The 16,716-nt window shown below is 38.0% G+C and overlaps 2 protein-coding genes across 3 annotated transcripts; one reads left to right on the top strand and one right to left on the bottom strand.

Moving 5' to 3' along the window:
• Nucleotides 1-898: 898 nt before the first annotated feature.
• LOC306874024 (BTB/POZ domain-containing protein 3-like) lies at nucleotides 899-6,047 on the top strand (the record flags this gene model as incomplete). Of its 2 annotated transcripts, XM_079423688.1 has the most annotated exons (6): nucleotides 899-986; nucleotides 1,448-1,650; nucleotides 1,739-1,829; nucleotides 2,010-2,128; nucleotides 2,749-3,739; nucleotides 3,783-6,047. In XM_079423688.1, exons 2-6 carry the CDS (start codon nucleotides 1,505-1,507, stop codon nucleotides 3,822-3,824), a joined length of 1,389 nt encoding a protein of 462 aa, XP_079279814.1. In that variant the 5' UTR covers nucleotides 899-986; nucleotides 1,448-1,504. The 2 variants fall into 2 exon arrangements, with proteins under 2 accessions (XP_079279814.1, XP_079279813.1); XM_079423687.1 differs by lacking the exon at nucleotides 3,783-6,047 and having other exon boundaries at nucleotides 2,749-3,781.
• Nucleotides 6,048-6,756: 709 nt separating this feature from the next.
• LOC306874021 (ESF1 homolog) lies at nucleotides 6,757-15,788 on the bottom strand. The gene is made up of 13 exons (XM_079423683.1): nucleotides 15,725-15,788; nucleotides 14,768-15,245; nucleotides 14,068-14,333; nucleotides 13,039-13,152; nucleotides 12,827-12,936; nucleotides 12,468-12,620; nucleotides 11,627-11,741; nucleotides 11,387-11,543; nucleotides 11,127-11,285; nucleotides 8,384-8,508; nucleotides 8,201-8,297; nucleotides 7,985-8,073; nucleotides 6,757-7,908 (listed from the first exon to the last, which is right to left on the bottom strand). The coding sequence occupies exons 2-13, from the start codon at nucleotides 15,207-15,209 to the stop codon at nucleotides 7,450-7,452; spliced, it is 2,286 nt and encodes a 761-aa protein (XP_079279809.1). The 5' UTR covers nucleotides 15,210-15,245; nucleotides 15,725-15,788; the 3' UTR covers nucleotides 6,757-7,449.
• Between the last annotated feature and the right edge of the window lie 928 nt (nucleotides 15,789-16,716).

Here is a 16,716-nt window from a genome sequence, read left to right as displayed (position 1 = left end):
TTTTATCACTAATAAAAGAGATTCTTTGCAGTCTGTGAATTTTGCACACTGACCTCAATGTTTAAGGCTGAAGATGGTTAGGATGATAGTAGGCGTGATTCAATATTTTTTGTAATGCATGTTTTGTCAGTGGCAAGAGAGACTGTTTATAAACTATGTACGTTTGCAATTATTTGAGCTAAATGAGCTAAACATTCTTGTATTATAATTATCCTTTAATTCCCTTGTTACGGCTGGCAAACTGAACAGTCTGCTGCAAAGATGAAAACGCTTTCGTCATTGTAGAAGAGGAGCAAATATAGTCACAATTTCTACTTAAAATACAATATACTATAATTTAGTTTTCAGAGCAGCTTGATTTTCTGAATGAAAAATACAATTTCAAAAACTGAAAGTGTGTTATACAGTGCAGGAACGAAACAGAATCATATATATATATAAGGATGTATAATACAAATGAATAAATATGCAATAATTAATACAAAAAAGTCAATTTGGCTTAGGAAAGACGTCATTATGATTTAAAAAAGGTTATAAATTATTCTGAAACCTTGCATTTAGTGTCACCTGCTGGCCATATTAGTATCAATAAAATATGTGTTTGAAATATTAAATATATGATTGGCTTTAAAGACATAATTTGGTAGCGATTCAGCTAATATTTCTAGTTTGCGAGAAACATCTTATCATATCAAGACACGGCTGTATTAAACGTTATCTACTACAGTTGCCATAAACATCAGTTTTTTTGGTTTCTAAATATTAACACAACCTAAATAAAATATCTAAAGTATATAGTACCTACTGATAACTGCAAGTAGTATTTTCTTTTCTTGTTTCCCCTTATAAGTAGTACTAATTGTTTGTGAAGTGTTGTTATGCGCATGCGCAGTCGGTCAGGCGGATCCTCCGGGCGGTCATGGAGGATGTTGTTGTGCAAACCAGCTGCAAACTTTCCTCACTCTATCACTAAACCTCTGCCTCTGGTAATTACTGCTATTCAACTGTTATTAGTTAATGAGTGCAGGCATGTCGTGATTTGATGTTTTGGGGGTTTTGTATGTTTGTGAGGCCGATGGCTGCTTTTGTTTATTTCCTGTTGTTTGCAGTTGAATTCAGATAATCATCTGTTATCATTGATATTACACTTATCAAAGAATTTACTAAATACAGTCTATATTCTAGATCATTCAAACACTTATTTAACGCTATTTTTGCTGTTCTGTGATATTTGGATTATCATCGCAGCTTTAGCTGTGATTGCTAACTGTGTTTATGCGAGTTTAGCAATGAATGTGAATTAACGTAACATTTTTTTTATGTGAACTGCTTCATTTAGAGCCGGTTTAATGTAGGTTATGTTTAAGATAACATGGATAAACAGATCTATTAAAAATAAATAAAAAAGATATGGTTACCCCCCCCCCCCCCCCCCCCCATTTCACAGGTTGCCAGATCCTCTGTCATGAAATCCTCCTCTGAGTAATTGGCATGTGTTGGTAAAATGGCTGCTGAGCTGTTTCCTGCCAAAAAGCTGGCCACTGTCGCACCCACAGCTGTTCAACAGTACCAGCAACAGAACGTCAGCAACAACAACACCACCATTCAGGGATGTAACTGGCAAGGCTTGTATCCCACCATCAGAGAGAGGTGAATCACTCTTTCTTTTGGGCATTGCTCTGTTATGCTGCCTTGATGGCACTGGATGTAAGGGTCTTGTTCATTTGCCCCTCTGCAGAAACGCAGTCATGTTCAACAACGAGCTGATGGCCGATATTCATTTTGTGGTGGGACCTCCTGGAGAAACCCAGAGAGTGCCGGGACACAAGGTACAGAACAAATACAAATACACTGAAATTGAAACCAGTAAATAGAATATTTGAAGTATTTTATTTAAATAATGCAAAATAATTTTTTTTCTTTGGATTTTGGGGTGGAGTATGACCACGACATGTTTTTGAGTGATGCTTATGATTTCTTTTTGAATTCATTGTCTTTCACTCTTTTAGTACGTTCTGGCTGTGGGTAGTTCTGTATTTCACGCCATGTTCTACGGAGAACTGGCTGAGGATAAGGATGAGATCCGGATCCCTGATGTGGAACCGCCGTCATTCCTGGCCATGTTGAAGTACAGTTTTCAAAGCTATTAAAGATATTAAACTAAAGCTATAAAACATTTTTATGTGATGGGGTCATGAAGATAGCACGTGGCACAAAGAAGCACAAAACGATAGCACAAAGAAGTCTGAGAACACTAGTGATTTTTTTTTTTTTTAATTAAAGCATATATACAGTTGAAGTCCAAACTTTACATACACCTTTCAGAATCTGCAAAATGTTAATTATTTTACCAAAATAAGTGGGATCATACAAAATGCATGTTATTTTTTATTTAGTACTGACCTGAATAAGATATTTCACATAAAAGATGTTTACATATAGTCCACAAGAGAAAATAATGGTGGTAATCTTCATTCTGTTAAATTTTTAAAAAATAAAATAATGAAATACATTTTCAATTAATTGATTTATAAATGTAGTTCTACTTTTTTCCGTAGCAAATTATATGGTTATTAGCTTAAAAATCTGAGTGAATGTTTAGTATTTGGTTCAATGACAGCAGCACTCTGCTGGTGGTGGTTGAGGAGAGACCCCGCCCACATGATTGTAAAGCGCTTTGGGCGTACAGCAATACACAAAGTGCTATATAAAATGCATCATGCATTCATTAATTCACTCTGTTTTCAGGTATATCTACTGTGATGAGATCGACCTGTGTGCAGACACCGTCCTCGCCACGCTGTATGCTGCAAAAAAATACATTGTTCCCCACTTGGCCCGCGCTTGCGTAAATTTCCTGGAGACCAGCCTGAGCGCGCGAAACGCCTGCGTCCTGCTCTCTCAGAGCTGCCTGTTTGAGGAGCCCGACCTCACGCAGCGCTGCTGGGAGGTGATCGACGCGCAGGCCGAGCTCGCGCTCCGCTCCGAGGGCTTCTGCGACATCGACGCTCAGACTCTGGAGAGCATCCTGCGGCGTGAGACGCTCAACGCCAAGGAGATGGTGGTGCTGGAGGCGGCATTGAGCTGGGCGGAGGCCGAGTGTCACCGACAGGAACTCCAGCCCAGCATCGAGAACAAACGGCTTGTTTTAGGAAAGAACATCTACCTGATACGGATCCCGGCGATGGCGCTCGATGATTTCGCCAACGGTGTGGCGCAGTCTGGCGTGCTGACGCTCAACGAAACCAATGATATCTTCCTGTGGTACACAGCGGCCAAGAAACCGGAGCTGAAGTTCGTCTGCAAACCACGCAAAGGGTTGACGCCGCAGAGGTGCCACCGCTTTCAGTCCTGCGCCTACCGCAGCAATCAGTGGCGGTACCGCGGCCGCTGCGATAGCATCCAGTTCGCCGTGGACAAGCGCGTCTTCATCGCCGGCTTCGGGCTGTACGGCTCCAGCTGCGGCTCGGCCGAGTACCAGGCCAAGATCGAGCTGAAGCGCCAAGGCGTGACGCTCGGCGTCGCCATCATCAAGTACTTCTCCGACGGCTCCAGCAACATCTTCCCCGCCTTCTTCGAGTACCCGGTGCAGATCGAGCCCGACACCTTCTACACGGCCAGCGTGGTTCTGGACGGGAACGAGTTGAGTTATTTTGGCCAGGAGGGGATGACGGAGGTCCAGTTCGGGAAGGTGACCTTCCAGTTCCAGTGCTCGTCGGACAGCACCAACGGGACGGGTGTGCAGGGGGGGCAGATCCCCGAACTCATATTTTATGCTTGAGAGAGCGGGGGGGCAGATCCCCGAACTCATATTTTATGCTTGAGAGAGCGTCCCGTACTCATTCATTAGAACCCAGTGTTTGTTGTTCCTTAATGAAGTGCTGCTCAGATTTTGCACAAAGGCTGCAAAAATATTATTATTAGAGAGTACTGACAATCCATATAGACTATATTAGAAGTGTCTGTGTGCACCTGATAAGTTTGGTTATCATTTACTCACCCTCATTGTCTTCCATCATGCTGCTGTTTTCAATCCAGGATCAATGGAGACTGAGGCTGTCAGAGTTCAGAAATCTTAAAACGGTCTATATAACTTGCTGTAATTTACACCGTACAAACGTTTGGGGACAGTACTACACTAGTCAACACTTGAAGTGGATCAAAACCTTTCATCAAAGTTGTCCTAAAACCAAAATGCGTTCTTGTATTAGGACAACTTTAACTTTTTTTGATCCACTTCAAATGTTGACACTTGTATTTTTAAATAATAAATTAATACTTTTATTCAACAAGGGGCCATTAAATGAATTAAAAGTTACAGTAATGATGACGTTACAAATTTTTCTATTTCAAATAAAGTCTGTTCTTTTGAACCTTCTATTCATAAAAAAAATCAGTTTAATAAGCAATAATTAATTGGCAGCAGCACAACTGTTTTCAACATTACTGTTTTTACTGTATTTGAGCAAATACATTTACCAACCCCAAAATTTTGAGGATTGTTTTTGTTTTTTTGAATAGTTGTGGCTCTCAAATCTCATTTCCAGTTGAACGAGTGAATGATTTTTAATCTATAATGACCAATTTCCTCACATAAAAGCTGCCATATGACTTAAGATCACTTGTAAAATGGTGCACAAGTGAACCAGATGACATGAGGTTGAGTAAATGATCTCATTTTCATTTTTATGTGACGTATTTCATTAAGAGAAGAGATTATGATCCACGTATTTAGCTGGATAAATCTTTCTCAAAGCATTATTGAAAGACACTAATAAGAACATGTCTGCTAAAGATAAAGTAAATCTTAAACGTTTCAACACAACATCTGCATCACGTAAATCCTCATGAAGTGAGTTTTTTGAGCGTTGGTAAAACGGTAACGGGGTCTCCTTTCGTTTAATAGGTCACGTGAGGTTTCACGTGACTGACAGCGTTTAAGCTAAATAATCATTCCATGATGTTTACTCTAACAGCAGACGTGTTGTGTTTCTTGTGAGGAAGGGGATTTAATATCGTGAAATCTAATTTGTGAAGTCACACACTTGATTTATTCTACTACAGAATCATATTTGTATCGCCTCGTGTGTCGTATCGTAATGAAACTGTATTTTACTGAGCTCTAAAGTATTTGTATAATTTTTTTACTCAACACGTGAAGCACAATTTGTCCTGAAGCGTTTTGCTAAAAACTTATTTTCTCTACTTAATATTCACATAATCCTATATTTTATAACATTTTGGTGCAACGTAACATTGTATGTAAGCGGCATGACGTTAAGAGGGGTTTTACAAAGACTTTGAGAGAAAAGATGAGGAGAGGGAGAGCTAGTGGTGCTGGTTAAGATATCACTATCACTATTATTACTCAAACTGCAACATGGATTGGGGGGGGGGGGGGTCGCAGACACTAAAGGAGGCCTGTCAGTCATCTGTAACAAGCATGGCGGCGAGGTCAAGCACCATTTGCATTTGCTTCAGGAACTGTAAAATGATACTGTGGTGATAAAATATATGTGGTATTCAACCTGAAACACTACGCAACACTCCAGCTCTTTCAGAGCTGTTTGACGTGTCCATGTCAAACCTTAATTGCACTATTTCTCATAAAGTAGCTGTTTTTTATAACACTGTGGCACAATGTAGTCATTTCATTCTGTTGGTTTTTCTTCTGAAATGCTTGTGATCTGGACTGGGATTCTGCTTTATTTGGTCAAATCGAACTTTGTGTTATTGACATTACTCTGTGCCTTTTCTGGATCGGGTCTAATGATTGAACTACCCAAGCGGTTTTACATGTACACTAAATTCCTGGACCATGAGTTGAGATGTTTTTACATGCTCTGAGCACTGGTCATATTCACTGGTATTGTAAGTATAAGAGGTTTTCATGCATTCATTCACAGCTGTATTTTGATATAGGCTATGGCATGAGCGAGGAAGCCTGTTTTTTCTCTTATGTAGAAAATGAGGTGCCTGTGAAAGTGCCAACAGACTTTTTTGAATGTGCAAGTGGCGTTTGTGTCAACATGAATAAAGCTAACTTTAACTCCAGCTTCTCTGTGTCTGTTTGTCATTAAAAGCGATACTCTAAAACTACAGTTTGTATTTGTTCAAACAGGAAGCAGAAATCCCTTCTTGGGGGCGCATATTTGACTTTTCAGGCAGAACTGAAAATTGACATTGCTCACAGAAGGTGATTTGAAGATTTCGAATAATACAATATATTTTCTGCAGATGAAACTCATACGTTTGGAATGATAGGGTTAGTAAATGACAGAATTTTCATTTTTAGTTCAACGATCCCTTTACATCAGTAGAAACCGTTTTTTTGCCACAGCAGAAAACGGGAATTGTGACATCTCTTTGAAAATATTTTCTACAAACGTGATTTTATTTCGCATTTGTATGTAGAAGTTGAGACTATTTCTTCTCCACATCAAGCAAAATTGTACATATTCATGTATGTTCTGTATTCTAAAAGAAGCCTAGTATGGAATCAAAATTATATCAGTTGACAAATCTAAAATGAAAAATTCTAATAAAATATTTAGACTAAATTTCTTCTAATTGCAACTTCTAATAATTTAAAATATATATTTCTACATTTTTAGTTTAGTTTTTACAAAAACTAAACTAAAAAAAATTACAAAAATTAAATGAAATATTAAAAAAAATATATACTACTATAGTAGTAATACTACTTGACTGTAAAATAAATAGTATTTTTTTTTACAGAACACTAAAATTGCAATACTAATTGTACATCATTAAATTGTATTTTTTGATGACTCAAAACATGGTTCTCATTCTCATTTCATTCTATCAATTTTGGAAACTCACTGGATCTACACAAATCACCAATGTTGGACTCAAAACATAATTTTACGCTGTACACATGCTGATCTCTGCACCAATTAAATCTGCCACACTTTACATTGTACTACCAAAATGGATGTATAATCCAGTTAATTTAACACACTGGAAAGTTTGAAACCTTGAAAATCTCATGATGAGATACACTTAGCCTCAAATGACAGCAGGTCAAATTTAGCTCTTGCAGTCTCTACTAACGAGCTGATGAGTTGAATCAGGTGTGTTAGATAAGGGAGACATACAAAATGTGTAGTATTTGGGTTCCTTGAGAACAGGTTTGGGAAGCACTGATCTAGAAAGTAGCAAATCATGAGATTTTGTGTACAGTGTAAACAAACCCTTGATGTTTTCATCCAAAAATGGCAGGTCAATTACAAAGGTCTGAAGCAAACATAATTTATCGATTTTGAACTAGGATGATGTTGATGTTTATCATCAAAAACTTCAAATTGTGTCACCAAGCACAAATTAGTCACTAAACTAACACACAAAGACTCCAGAAAACCAACTCTGTTGGATTATATATAAAACAGCAATGAATCCACTTCAGTCTTGAGTCTCTTGTTATCGGAGTCATTTTGTCTTTTGTTTCTTGCGCGCTTGAAACTGTTCAGTTTTGTTCTTGATGGATTTGATAAGCAGTGATAAACTGGGGTCCATGACTTTAGTGGAGGATGACGGCGCCTCTGCTCCATCCTTCTCCTGCGTGGCTCTGCTCTTCAGCGCCGTCTCCTGGCTGTGCTGTCGCTCCTCTCTGCGTCTCTGTTTCTCCTCTAAGATGCTCTGCGTTGCTTTGGTCTTCTTGTAGGCCGGGTCGGACGGGTCCAGGTTGTAGAGATGGGATGTGAACATGGCCTGGAAGCGCGAGTCTTGAACGTCCACCTGGAAGTCATCCTCCTCCAGAGGCGTGTTGCTCTTCAGGAGTTTCTTCTTCTTCTTCTTGCTCAGGTTCTGCTCCTCTACAATCTTGTCGTAGTTGAAATGTTTGTGCTTGTCGTCTTCTTCGTCGTCCATCAGCAGCTCCATCTCAGCCTAGATGCCACGACACAGCCGTTAACCACGATACGTTACCCACAAACACACATTCATGAACATCAGAGAAACATACCCTCTGTCTCTCCAGCTCTTCCTGTTCTTCTGGTGTCCTCTCTTCATCCTTCTTCCTGTTCTTCTTGTTCTTTTTGCTTTTCAGGGATGCTGCAGAGAACAAACAGAGAGGATATAGATAGGACTAAAGGTGTAATACTTCCTAAAGGAACATGAGAAACTCTGATGTTGAATATAATTAAGCATGAGGAGAATAAAGTGCAGACTCGTCACTAACCTGTCGAGCCGAGCTCCTCTTTAAAGAAGGGGTCATTAAGGTCAACATCAGTAGGAAGTTCATCATCACTGATCACAGGCTCCGCCTCCGCTGCTTCCTGCACAAGACAAAAGAGCATATATGAGTCAGAAGGACAGAAACGAAGGACAAACTACATGATTATTTCCTCAGCGACACATTTACCTTCTTTCCTTTCCTTTTCTCTTTCTTTTTCTCCTTTCTCTTCTGCAGGTACTGCTCCCACGGAGTCAGCTGATCTTTGCCCTCCATTTTCTTCTGCACAAGCTTCTCAGTTGTTTCCTTCAGTCCTAAAAAAGCAATGAAATATACTTTAATAAAACATACATGTTAATATTACATAAAATGTATCTATAATTTTTTTATTTGATATTATAGTTTGAATTTACTATAATATACAGTGCTGCTTGAAAGTTTGTGAACCCTTTTGCATAAATATGATTTGCAAATCATCATCAGATTGTCATATAAGTCCTGAAAGTAGACAAAGAGAACCGAATCAAACAAGTGAGAGAAAAATATTCCTCATGATCTTTAGCAAGCAATTTTCTTTTTGGAGAACAGTGGCTTTCTCCTTGCAACTCTGCCATGCACACCATGGTTGCTCTGTGTTCTCCTGATGGTGGGCTCATGAACATTAACATTAGCCAATGTGAGAAAGGTCTTTAGTTGCTTAGAAGTTACCCTGGGAACTTTTGCAACCTCGCAGACTATTACATGTTCTGCTTTGGAGTGATCTTTGTTGGTCGACCAATTCTCGGGAAGGTAACAGTGGTCTTGAATTTCCTCCATTTGTACTCAGTCTGTCTGACTGTGGATCTCTTTAGAGATGGTTTTGTAACTTTTCTAGCCTGATGAGCAACATCAACTCATTATCTGAGGTCCTCCGTAATCTCCTTTGTTTGTGACATGATTCACTTCCACAAACATGATCGGACTTTGATAGATCCCTGTTCTTTGAATAAAACAGGTCACGTACTGATATTTGATAGTCATTGCACTGACTCAAAACACTTCTGCACAGATGGACTCTAATTTCACCTTTAAATGAACTGCTAATCCAAGAGATTCACATTTGCCACTCACAGATATACAATATTGGATCATTTTCCTGAATAAATAAATGACAAAGAAAACATTTTTCTCTCACTTGTTTGATTCTGTTCTCTTTGTCTACTTTCAGGACTTATATGAAAATCTGATGATGTTTTGGGTCATTTTTATGCAGAAATATAGAAAATTCTAGAGGGTTCACAAACTTTCAAGCAGCATGGTATGTGTGTATATATATATATATATATATATATATATATATATATATGTATGTATGTATGTATGTATGTATATGTGTGTGTGTATATATAAAAAAATCAATATAATACATATGACTAATAAATAAAATAAAAATATGATTAAATATATAATAATTTTCAAAATATATAATATATATTAATAAATAAAATAAAAATATATATTTCTACATACTGTTTATATACAAAAGTAATATAAAAAATTGCCATTTTGTTTGCAGTAATAAAACATTTTTGATATATGTATATATTATTTTATTAATTTTATACTATATTTTTGTTATATTTATCAAATTTTTTATATATATAAAAAATATATGTATATATAGTTATATGTAATATGTACACATTTTTTGTGTGTAATATATTTACAGAAAAATTTGGATAATATTATTTTTAGCCTTGTAACTATTTAATACATTATATTACTTTAAAGGGGACCTATTATGCCCCTTTTTACAAGATGTGAAATAAGTCTCTGATGTCCCCAGAGCGTATATGTGAAGTTTTAGCTCAATATACCCAACAGATACATTTTTACAGCTTGTTAAAATTGCCACTTTTAGGGTATGAGCCAAAACGCGCTGTTTTGAGTGTGTTGCTTTAAATGCGAGTGAGCTGTTGCTCCCGGAGAAGAGGGCGGAGCTTCAAGATCTCCAGCTCCGGCGTTAGCAGTGCTAGCCTTTGCAAATAAACATTCCACTATTAATACAAGCCTGTTATCTTTACAGAAAACTACTCGGTTTCAAAGTCAGTCATCTGATGATACTGCGCATAATAAATTTGTGTTTACGAATTACACAGACGGGGAGCACGGTGGGATAAAAATAACTTCACAATCATTCTGATAGCACTTGAAGGCAGCATCAGTGAAAACACACAGAGACAATGATAGCTTTAGCAATAAGCCTTACAGAGTGACAAGAAGCGCTTTCAGAAAAGCAATTTGGAAAACAAACGCGTGCTACTTACTTTGCAGCTGACGTTCGCGCACGAAGCGTTGGTATTAATTCCTAAACATTTAGGGGACGTTACCGATTTTTTTCAGGATATTTCCTTCGAAAATGAAATTTAAGCACAGTGTCCTCGGCTCAGATGAGGGGAGATTATGGCGACTCCTGTGTTCATTAGTGCATCCCCAAACACAACACTTGTAAAGCCTCTTTGGTGCTGACATTGTATATATCTCCATTAATGGCCGACCGCAGCTTCTCACTCAGGGCTGTGTTTATGCTAAATGAGGCAGAGAGCGTCACAAACGGGCGGGACTTTTTTCCCCTCAGTGACGTGAACAGGGGGACAATCTGAAACCGCTCGTTTGGAGAGACTGTTTATGATTTATTGGTTTTATACAAAAATGAGTTGGTGGATTTTTACCATTATAGGCTGGTTGTTTTCACACACTGCAGCCACACAACTGTGTTCAAACAGCTTATAAAAGTGATTTTTGCATAATAGGTCCCCTTTAAGTATAAAATACAAATGAAACCATTAAAAATTATTTTAAAAAGATTAATATTAATGAATAATATTCATATTTATATTAAAATGTTTAGAATTTCTAATCTATGAAATAAATAAATGAAAAACTCTGATACCTGGTACCCATGTGACTTCCATATCCATGCTGTCATCCTTCTCCTTGTCTTTGTCCTGAACGCTCTTCAGTAGTTCTCTGTATTTAGCGATCTGCGCTGCGCTTTTCTTCTCTTTACTGACGTTTTTCTCCTCAGGAAGAGGCTCAACGGGCTTCTCGGCTGAGAGAACATTCAATTCAACACAATAACATTTCTGATGGATGAAAAAGTACCATTACCGGTTCAGAATAATGTTGATAGACGATTCAGACATCACTAACCTTCTGTCTGTTCTTCTGCCTCTTCCACATCCTCCTCTTCCTCACTGGAGGAGGCCAGGTAAGCCTTGAAGTCCATGTCCAACAGGTCGTCCTTATTGAACTTCCTGCAGAGAGCCGTGACCCGGTCGTGATCTGTTTCATCCCACGTCAGCTCGACCTGTTGAAAAGCAGCAGATACAAGACATGCATGTAGATGGAGTGCAACAGCTCAGATTTGATGTAGGATTCAGCGTGACAGACCTTGGCTGTGGTGGTGGCCGTGGATGTGAAGAGTTTGGGCTTGTAGGAACTGTAATCCACATCAGTGGCTCTGTCTTTGGGCTCGTCATCAAACGTCACGTCATCAGGGATGAACCTGCAAAACGCCCACAGCCACAATGAGATATGAGATATCTTTTAATAACAGTTCTTAGAAATCTGTTTCATGTTCTTGATGGTTTCAGTTCAACATTTAGAGCATTTCCAACCCCAGTTTTATAATAATAATTATAATTCGTTACATTTATATAGCGCTTTTCTGGGTACTCAAAGCGCTTTACATAGAGGGGGGGAATCTCCTCAACCACCACCAATGTGCAGCATCCACATGGATGATGCGACAGCAGCCATATTGCGCCAGAACGCCCACCGCACACCAGGTATTGGTGGAGAGGAGACAGAGTGATGAAGCCAATCAGTATATGGGGATGATTAGGAGGCCATGATGGTCAGAGGCCAATGGGGAAATTTGGCCAGGATGCCGGGGTAACACCCCTACTCCCTACTCTACTGGGATTCACCACAGAGAGTCAGGACCTCGGTTTAACATCTCATCCGAAGGACGGTGCTTTTTACAGTATAGTGTCCCCCTCACTACACTGGGGCGTTAGGACCCACACAGACTACAGGGTGAGCACCCCCTGCTGGCCTCACTAACACCTCTTCCAGCAGCAACCTAGTTTTCCCAGGAGGTCTCCCATCCAGGTACTGACCAGGCTCAACCCTGCTTAGCTTCAGTGGCCAACCAGTCTTGGGCTACAGGGTGATATGGCTGCTGGCTAACAGTTTTGACTGAATATCTCTGTAAATGTGAGGTACTCACCGCAGGTCGATCATCGAGCAGCTGCTCTCGTACTCATAACCATCACACTCCTCGTAAATCTTCGCTGCTGTTTCGACGGAGTCGCACTCCACCACGGCGTAGTAATACCTCAGACGCTTGAACTGATAATCTCGCACTTTCTCTCGGTAGATCCTGAAAACACATGGAGTCAATATAAAAGTAGAAGACAATACTGCCGAAAAATGGAAAGATATTGAGATATACAATAATACTATACACTAATGTTTAAAATTTTGTGGTCGCTAAGATTTTTTCATGTTTTTGTAAGAAGTCTCTTCTGCTCACCCCAGTCTCTTCAGTCAAACCCCAGTAAGAGTCATGAAAACTGCAGCTGGTACCTTTGCTCCTCAGTATCGGCGTCAGGGTTCTCCGGGAGGCCGGTGAGCTCCAGCGGACCCTGAGTCTGTTCTGCACTCAACCTCTCCTTCCCGAACTCAGACGGATAGATCTGACAGACACACGTCACCAATCAGACTCACAGCTGCAGGACTGACATCTTACAGAACACAACTGATGATGAGATTGTGCAGGAAACTGATATGATAGCTACCGTCACAGACAGCACCACGCCTCCTTTGGGCTTAAACGAACTGAAGAGAGCCAGAAGATCTTTAGCTTTCAGTCTGTCCCAGTTCATGTTACAAACCGCCAACCGTCGGGAGGTCTAAACACACAAACACAGGAAATAGCACTAAAACACACCAGCAACAAACAGTAACACTTCAGTACGAGGACCAATTCTCACTTTTAACTAGTTGCTTATTAGCATGCCTGTTAATAACATATTGGCTGTTTATTAGTACTTATAAAGCACAAATTCTGCATGACCATATTCTACATCCCTAATCCCTGAATTTAACAACTACCTTACTAACTATTAATAAGCAGCAAATTAGGAGTTTATTGAGGCAAAAGTAGTAGTTAATGGTGAGAATTGGACCTTAAAATAAAGTGTGACCCAACAATACACTAGTAATTATTTTTAACTACATTATGCTAAAAAATACATTTAGTTAAGAAAATTAGTTTAGATGTTGTTAAAATAATATCACATAAAAAAAAATAGTAATGGCTGTTTTTCTTGATACAACTGTAATATAATAGAAATTACTTTTATTAATTATATAAAATCATATTTTAATTTAATAAATATACTACTGTTTAAAGGTTTGGGGTCAGTTAATTTTTTGTTAGAAAGAGGTTAATCCTTTTTTTTCAGCAAGGATGCATTTAATTGAACAAAAAAGACAATGAAGAAATGTATAATGTTACCAAATATTTCTATTTCAGATAAATGCTGGTATTATGAAATTTACACTCAAAGAATTCTGAAAAAGTTTCACTGTTTCCACCAAAAATATTAAACAGCAAAAACTTAATTTAAAAATATATATGTTTTGGTGTAATTGCAGCTGAAAATTCAGCTTTGGCTCACAGGAATAAATTACATTTTAAAATATATTCAAATACAAAACAATTATTTTTAATTGTAATAATATTTTTGGATGAGAATCTTCTTTCAAACATTTAACTTCTGAACAGCAGTTTATGATTAATAAAGCATTCGGATGAATCTCACGTTGTCACCGCGTGGAGCATCTTTCCACATCTCTCCCCAGTCATGCTCAATATCCTCTTCCTCATGGTGCAGATATTCCTCCAGCTCATCATCATCATCTTCATCAGAGCTGGTCTCAATGTTACCCTTCCCTCGGGCCAGATCGGGTCCGCTGTCATCTCCTGATTCACTCTCGTCATCTTCATCAGCCTCCTCCTCCTCACCTTCAGAAGGACCCTCTTCATCATCTTCCTCATCCTCTTCAACACCAGATTCCTCGTCCTCATCTGTTAAAAACAATACAAACGGTATCAAACCATAAATAACATAAATAACATAAATGAACACCACTTGTATTGTCTTCAGTAGATCCAATTGAGATTTATACATCATCTGAAAGCTGAATAAATAAGTTTTCCATTGATGTAAGGTTTAGGATCGGACAATATTTGGCCGAGATACAACTATTTGAAAATCTGAGGGTGCAAAAACAATCAAAATATTGAGAAAAGTTGTCCAAATGAAGCTCTTAGCAATGCATATCACTAATCAAAAATGAAGTTTTGATGTAAGGTAGGAAATTTACTAAATATCTTCATGGAATATGATCTTTACTTAATATCCTAATGATTTTTGGCACAAAAGAAAAATGGATAATTTTGACCCATACAATGTATTTGTGCTCCAGGGTCACATATATAAAATAAAGTTAACGCAGTACCTTCTTCAAACACTCTCACTCCCTTTACCAGCGGCTCTTTGGTTTTCTTAGCTTCTTTTGTCTTCGGGATCTTCTCGGCGTCTTCCTCCTCTTCAGATTCATCGCTCTCTTCTTCATCCTCGACCTGAGGTTCCTCATCAGCCTTTGTCCCCTTCTTTTCCTTCTTGGGCTTTTCCTTCTTCTCGTTCTCCTCTTCTTCATCTGACTGTTCGGAGTCAGAGAGCTTGTAGAAGCGCTTGAGGTCCTCGGTGGACGTTTGGTTGACGGGTCGGCCGCGTTTATCGACTGTATACTTCAGTTTAAAGCGTTCGTCGTGGAACATGGACTTGAAACGCTTATCGATTTTGACTTTGTGCTCTCTGCTGGGCATCTCCCAGAAGCGAGGGTCCTTCTGGACCTTCGTGAAGCGGTCATCACTGCTTACAGTGTTTTTGGAGGTCATGGTGATTATTTGGAAGAGCCTGATGAAAGCATCAACCTGTGGAAAACACAGAAGAGGTGCATTTCAAGTACATGTGAAACCAAGCATATATATTCATTAAAAGAAATGTCATGAAACATTTCTTACACAGATAACCCAAAATAATACGGCTCATCTGTATAGAAAACACTCAAGTCCAAGTCAAACAACAAAAAATAACAATCAGTTTTCATTTCATTCAAAAAGGTGATCTTAAACCAAACAAAGAAACTGATAAATGATGAAAAAAGGTAGAGTGGTGCTTGTTATCAAACTACAGTTTATATTGTATACTTGTCATTTGGTCATATGAAAGTTTGTTCTTTTGTGTAATGTATTTATTTGTTTACAGTGTCTGTATGTATGCTGTATAGACTGTAATGACTAAAACACTGAACAAGACGTTAATTGACAAAATATCATTGCAATTTATGAAACACCCAAGAATTCAGAACAAAACTGACTAAAAGACCACGTATATAAAGGCTAATACTGACCTAACGTTACTGCGTTGCACAGCTCCACACGTGTTTTCCCGTGAGGCTTTACTACTTCCGTTACATCTTGGAAGCCACGCCCTCTTTTGCGTACGGCGAGACGAAGAGCTCAAAACACACCAGACGCGAGTGTCTATCATTTCATTTTGACATTCTGTGTAGATTGGCAAAACTATAACTAAAACTAAATATACTCTTCTCTCTCTATATATATATATTCTATTTAATTATTATTTTTTTAATAAAAACAATTTTTATATTATCTCACTCAACATTTCCCATTATGTTTAAAATGATGTATTAGAATAGCTAAAGCTAAAATAGAAAATATAGACATGTTTGAAAAATAATAATACGTTTTAATATTATTTTATTTTATTTAATAATAAATAAAAATTTGACTAAAACTGTCATTCAAATTAAAAAGGAATTCAAAACAACTCTGAAGCTATTGTGAGATTGTTGCTGGAAATATAAAGTAATATAATATCATTTAATATAATAATATGGACTTACGATGTTTCTCTGCACATGTACAGTATGTGAAGCATTTGTATAGTTTGTGTTTTTTAGTTTATATATAGGAAACCATTTATAGATAGTATATTTATAGTCCGGAGGTTAGTTGTGTATAGGTTTATACTGCTTTACTTCATTGTTATGTCTGTTTTTATGTACTCGAGTTGACATAATATAATATAAACTTACAAATTTAGTTTCATTATTCATCGTCAGTTTTATATCACAAAATGCGACTGCAACTCGTTTTAATAATCGCTATTTTACTAGCAATTTTACTACTTATAATTTATTAATATTGTTTTTATTATTACTTACCTTTAAAGATGAAAAATGAAATTCAAACTAAAATTTATGTTTGTCAATTGTTCTGTATTTATTTCGACCCCCCCCCCCCCCCTCCCACTCCCTCCTACTAAATTAATGTTTTGCAAAATAGAATAGAATAGAATAGAATAGAATAGAATAGAAGG

Source organism: Barbus barbus (assembly GCF_936440315.1).
Source record: "Barbus barbus genome assembly, chromosome: 8".
Taxonomy (NCBI): domain Eukaryota; kingdom Metazoa; phylum Chordata; class Actinopteri; order Cypriniformes; family Cyprinidae; genus Barbus; species Barbus barbus.
This window is presented reverse-complemented; position numbering and strand designations above follow the sequence as displayed.

Bases quoted from the DNA above. Each gene is read 5' to 3' on its own strand.
- LOC306874021 (XM_079423683.1), bottom strand. From the start codon at position 15,209: ATGACCTCCAAAAACACTGTAAGCAGTGATGACCGCTTCACGAAGGTC. The intron at 12,937-13,038 runs GTAGCTATCATA...TGTGTCTGTCAG, and splicing joins GCGTGGTGCTGTCTGTGACG to ATCTATCCGTCTGAGTTCGG. The intron at 11,742-12,467 runs GTGAGTACCTCA...GGCGTTTTGCAG, and splicing joins TGCTCGATGATCGACCTGCG to GTTCATCCCTGATGACGTGA.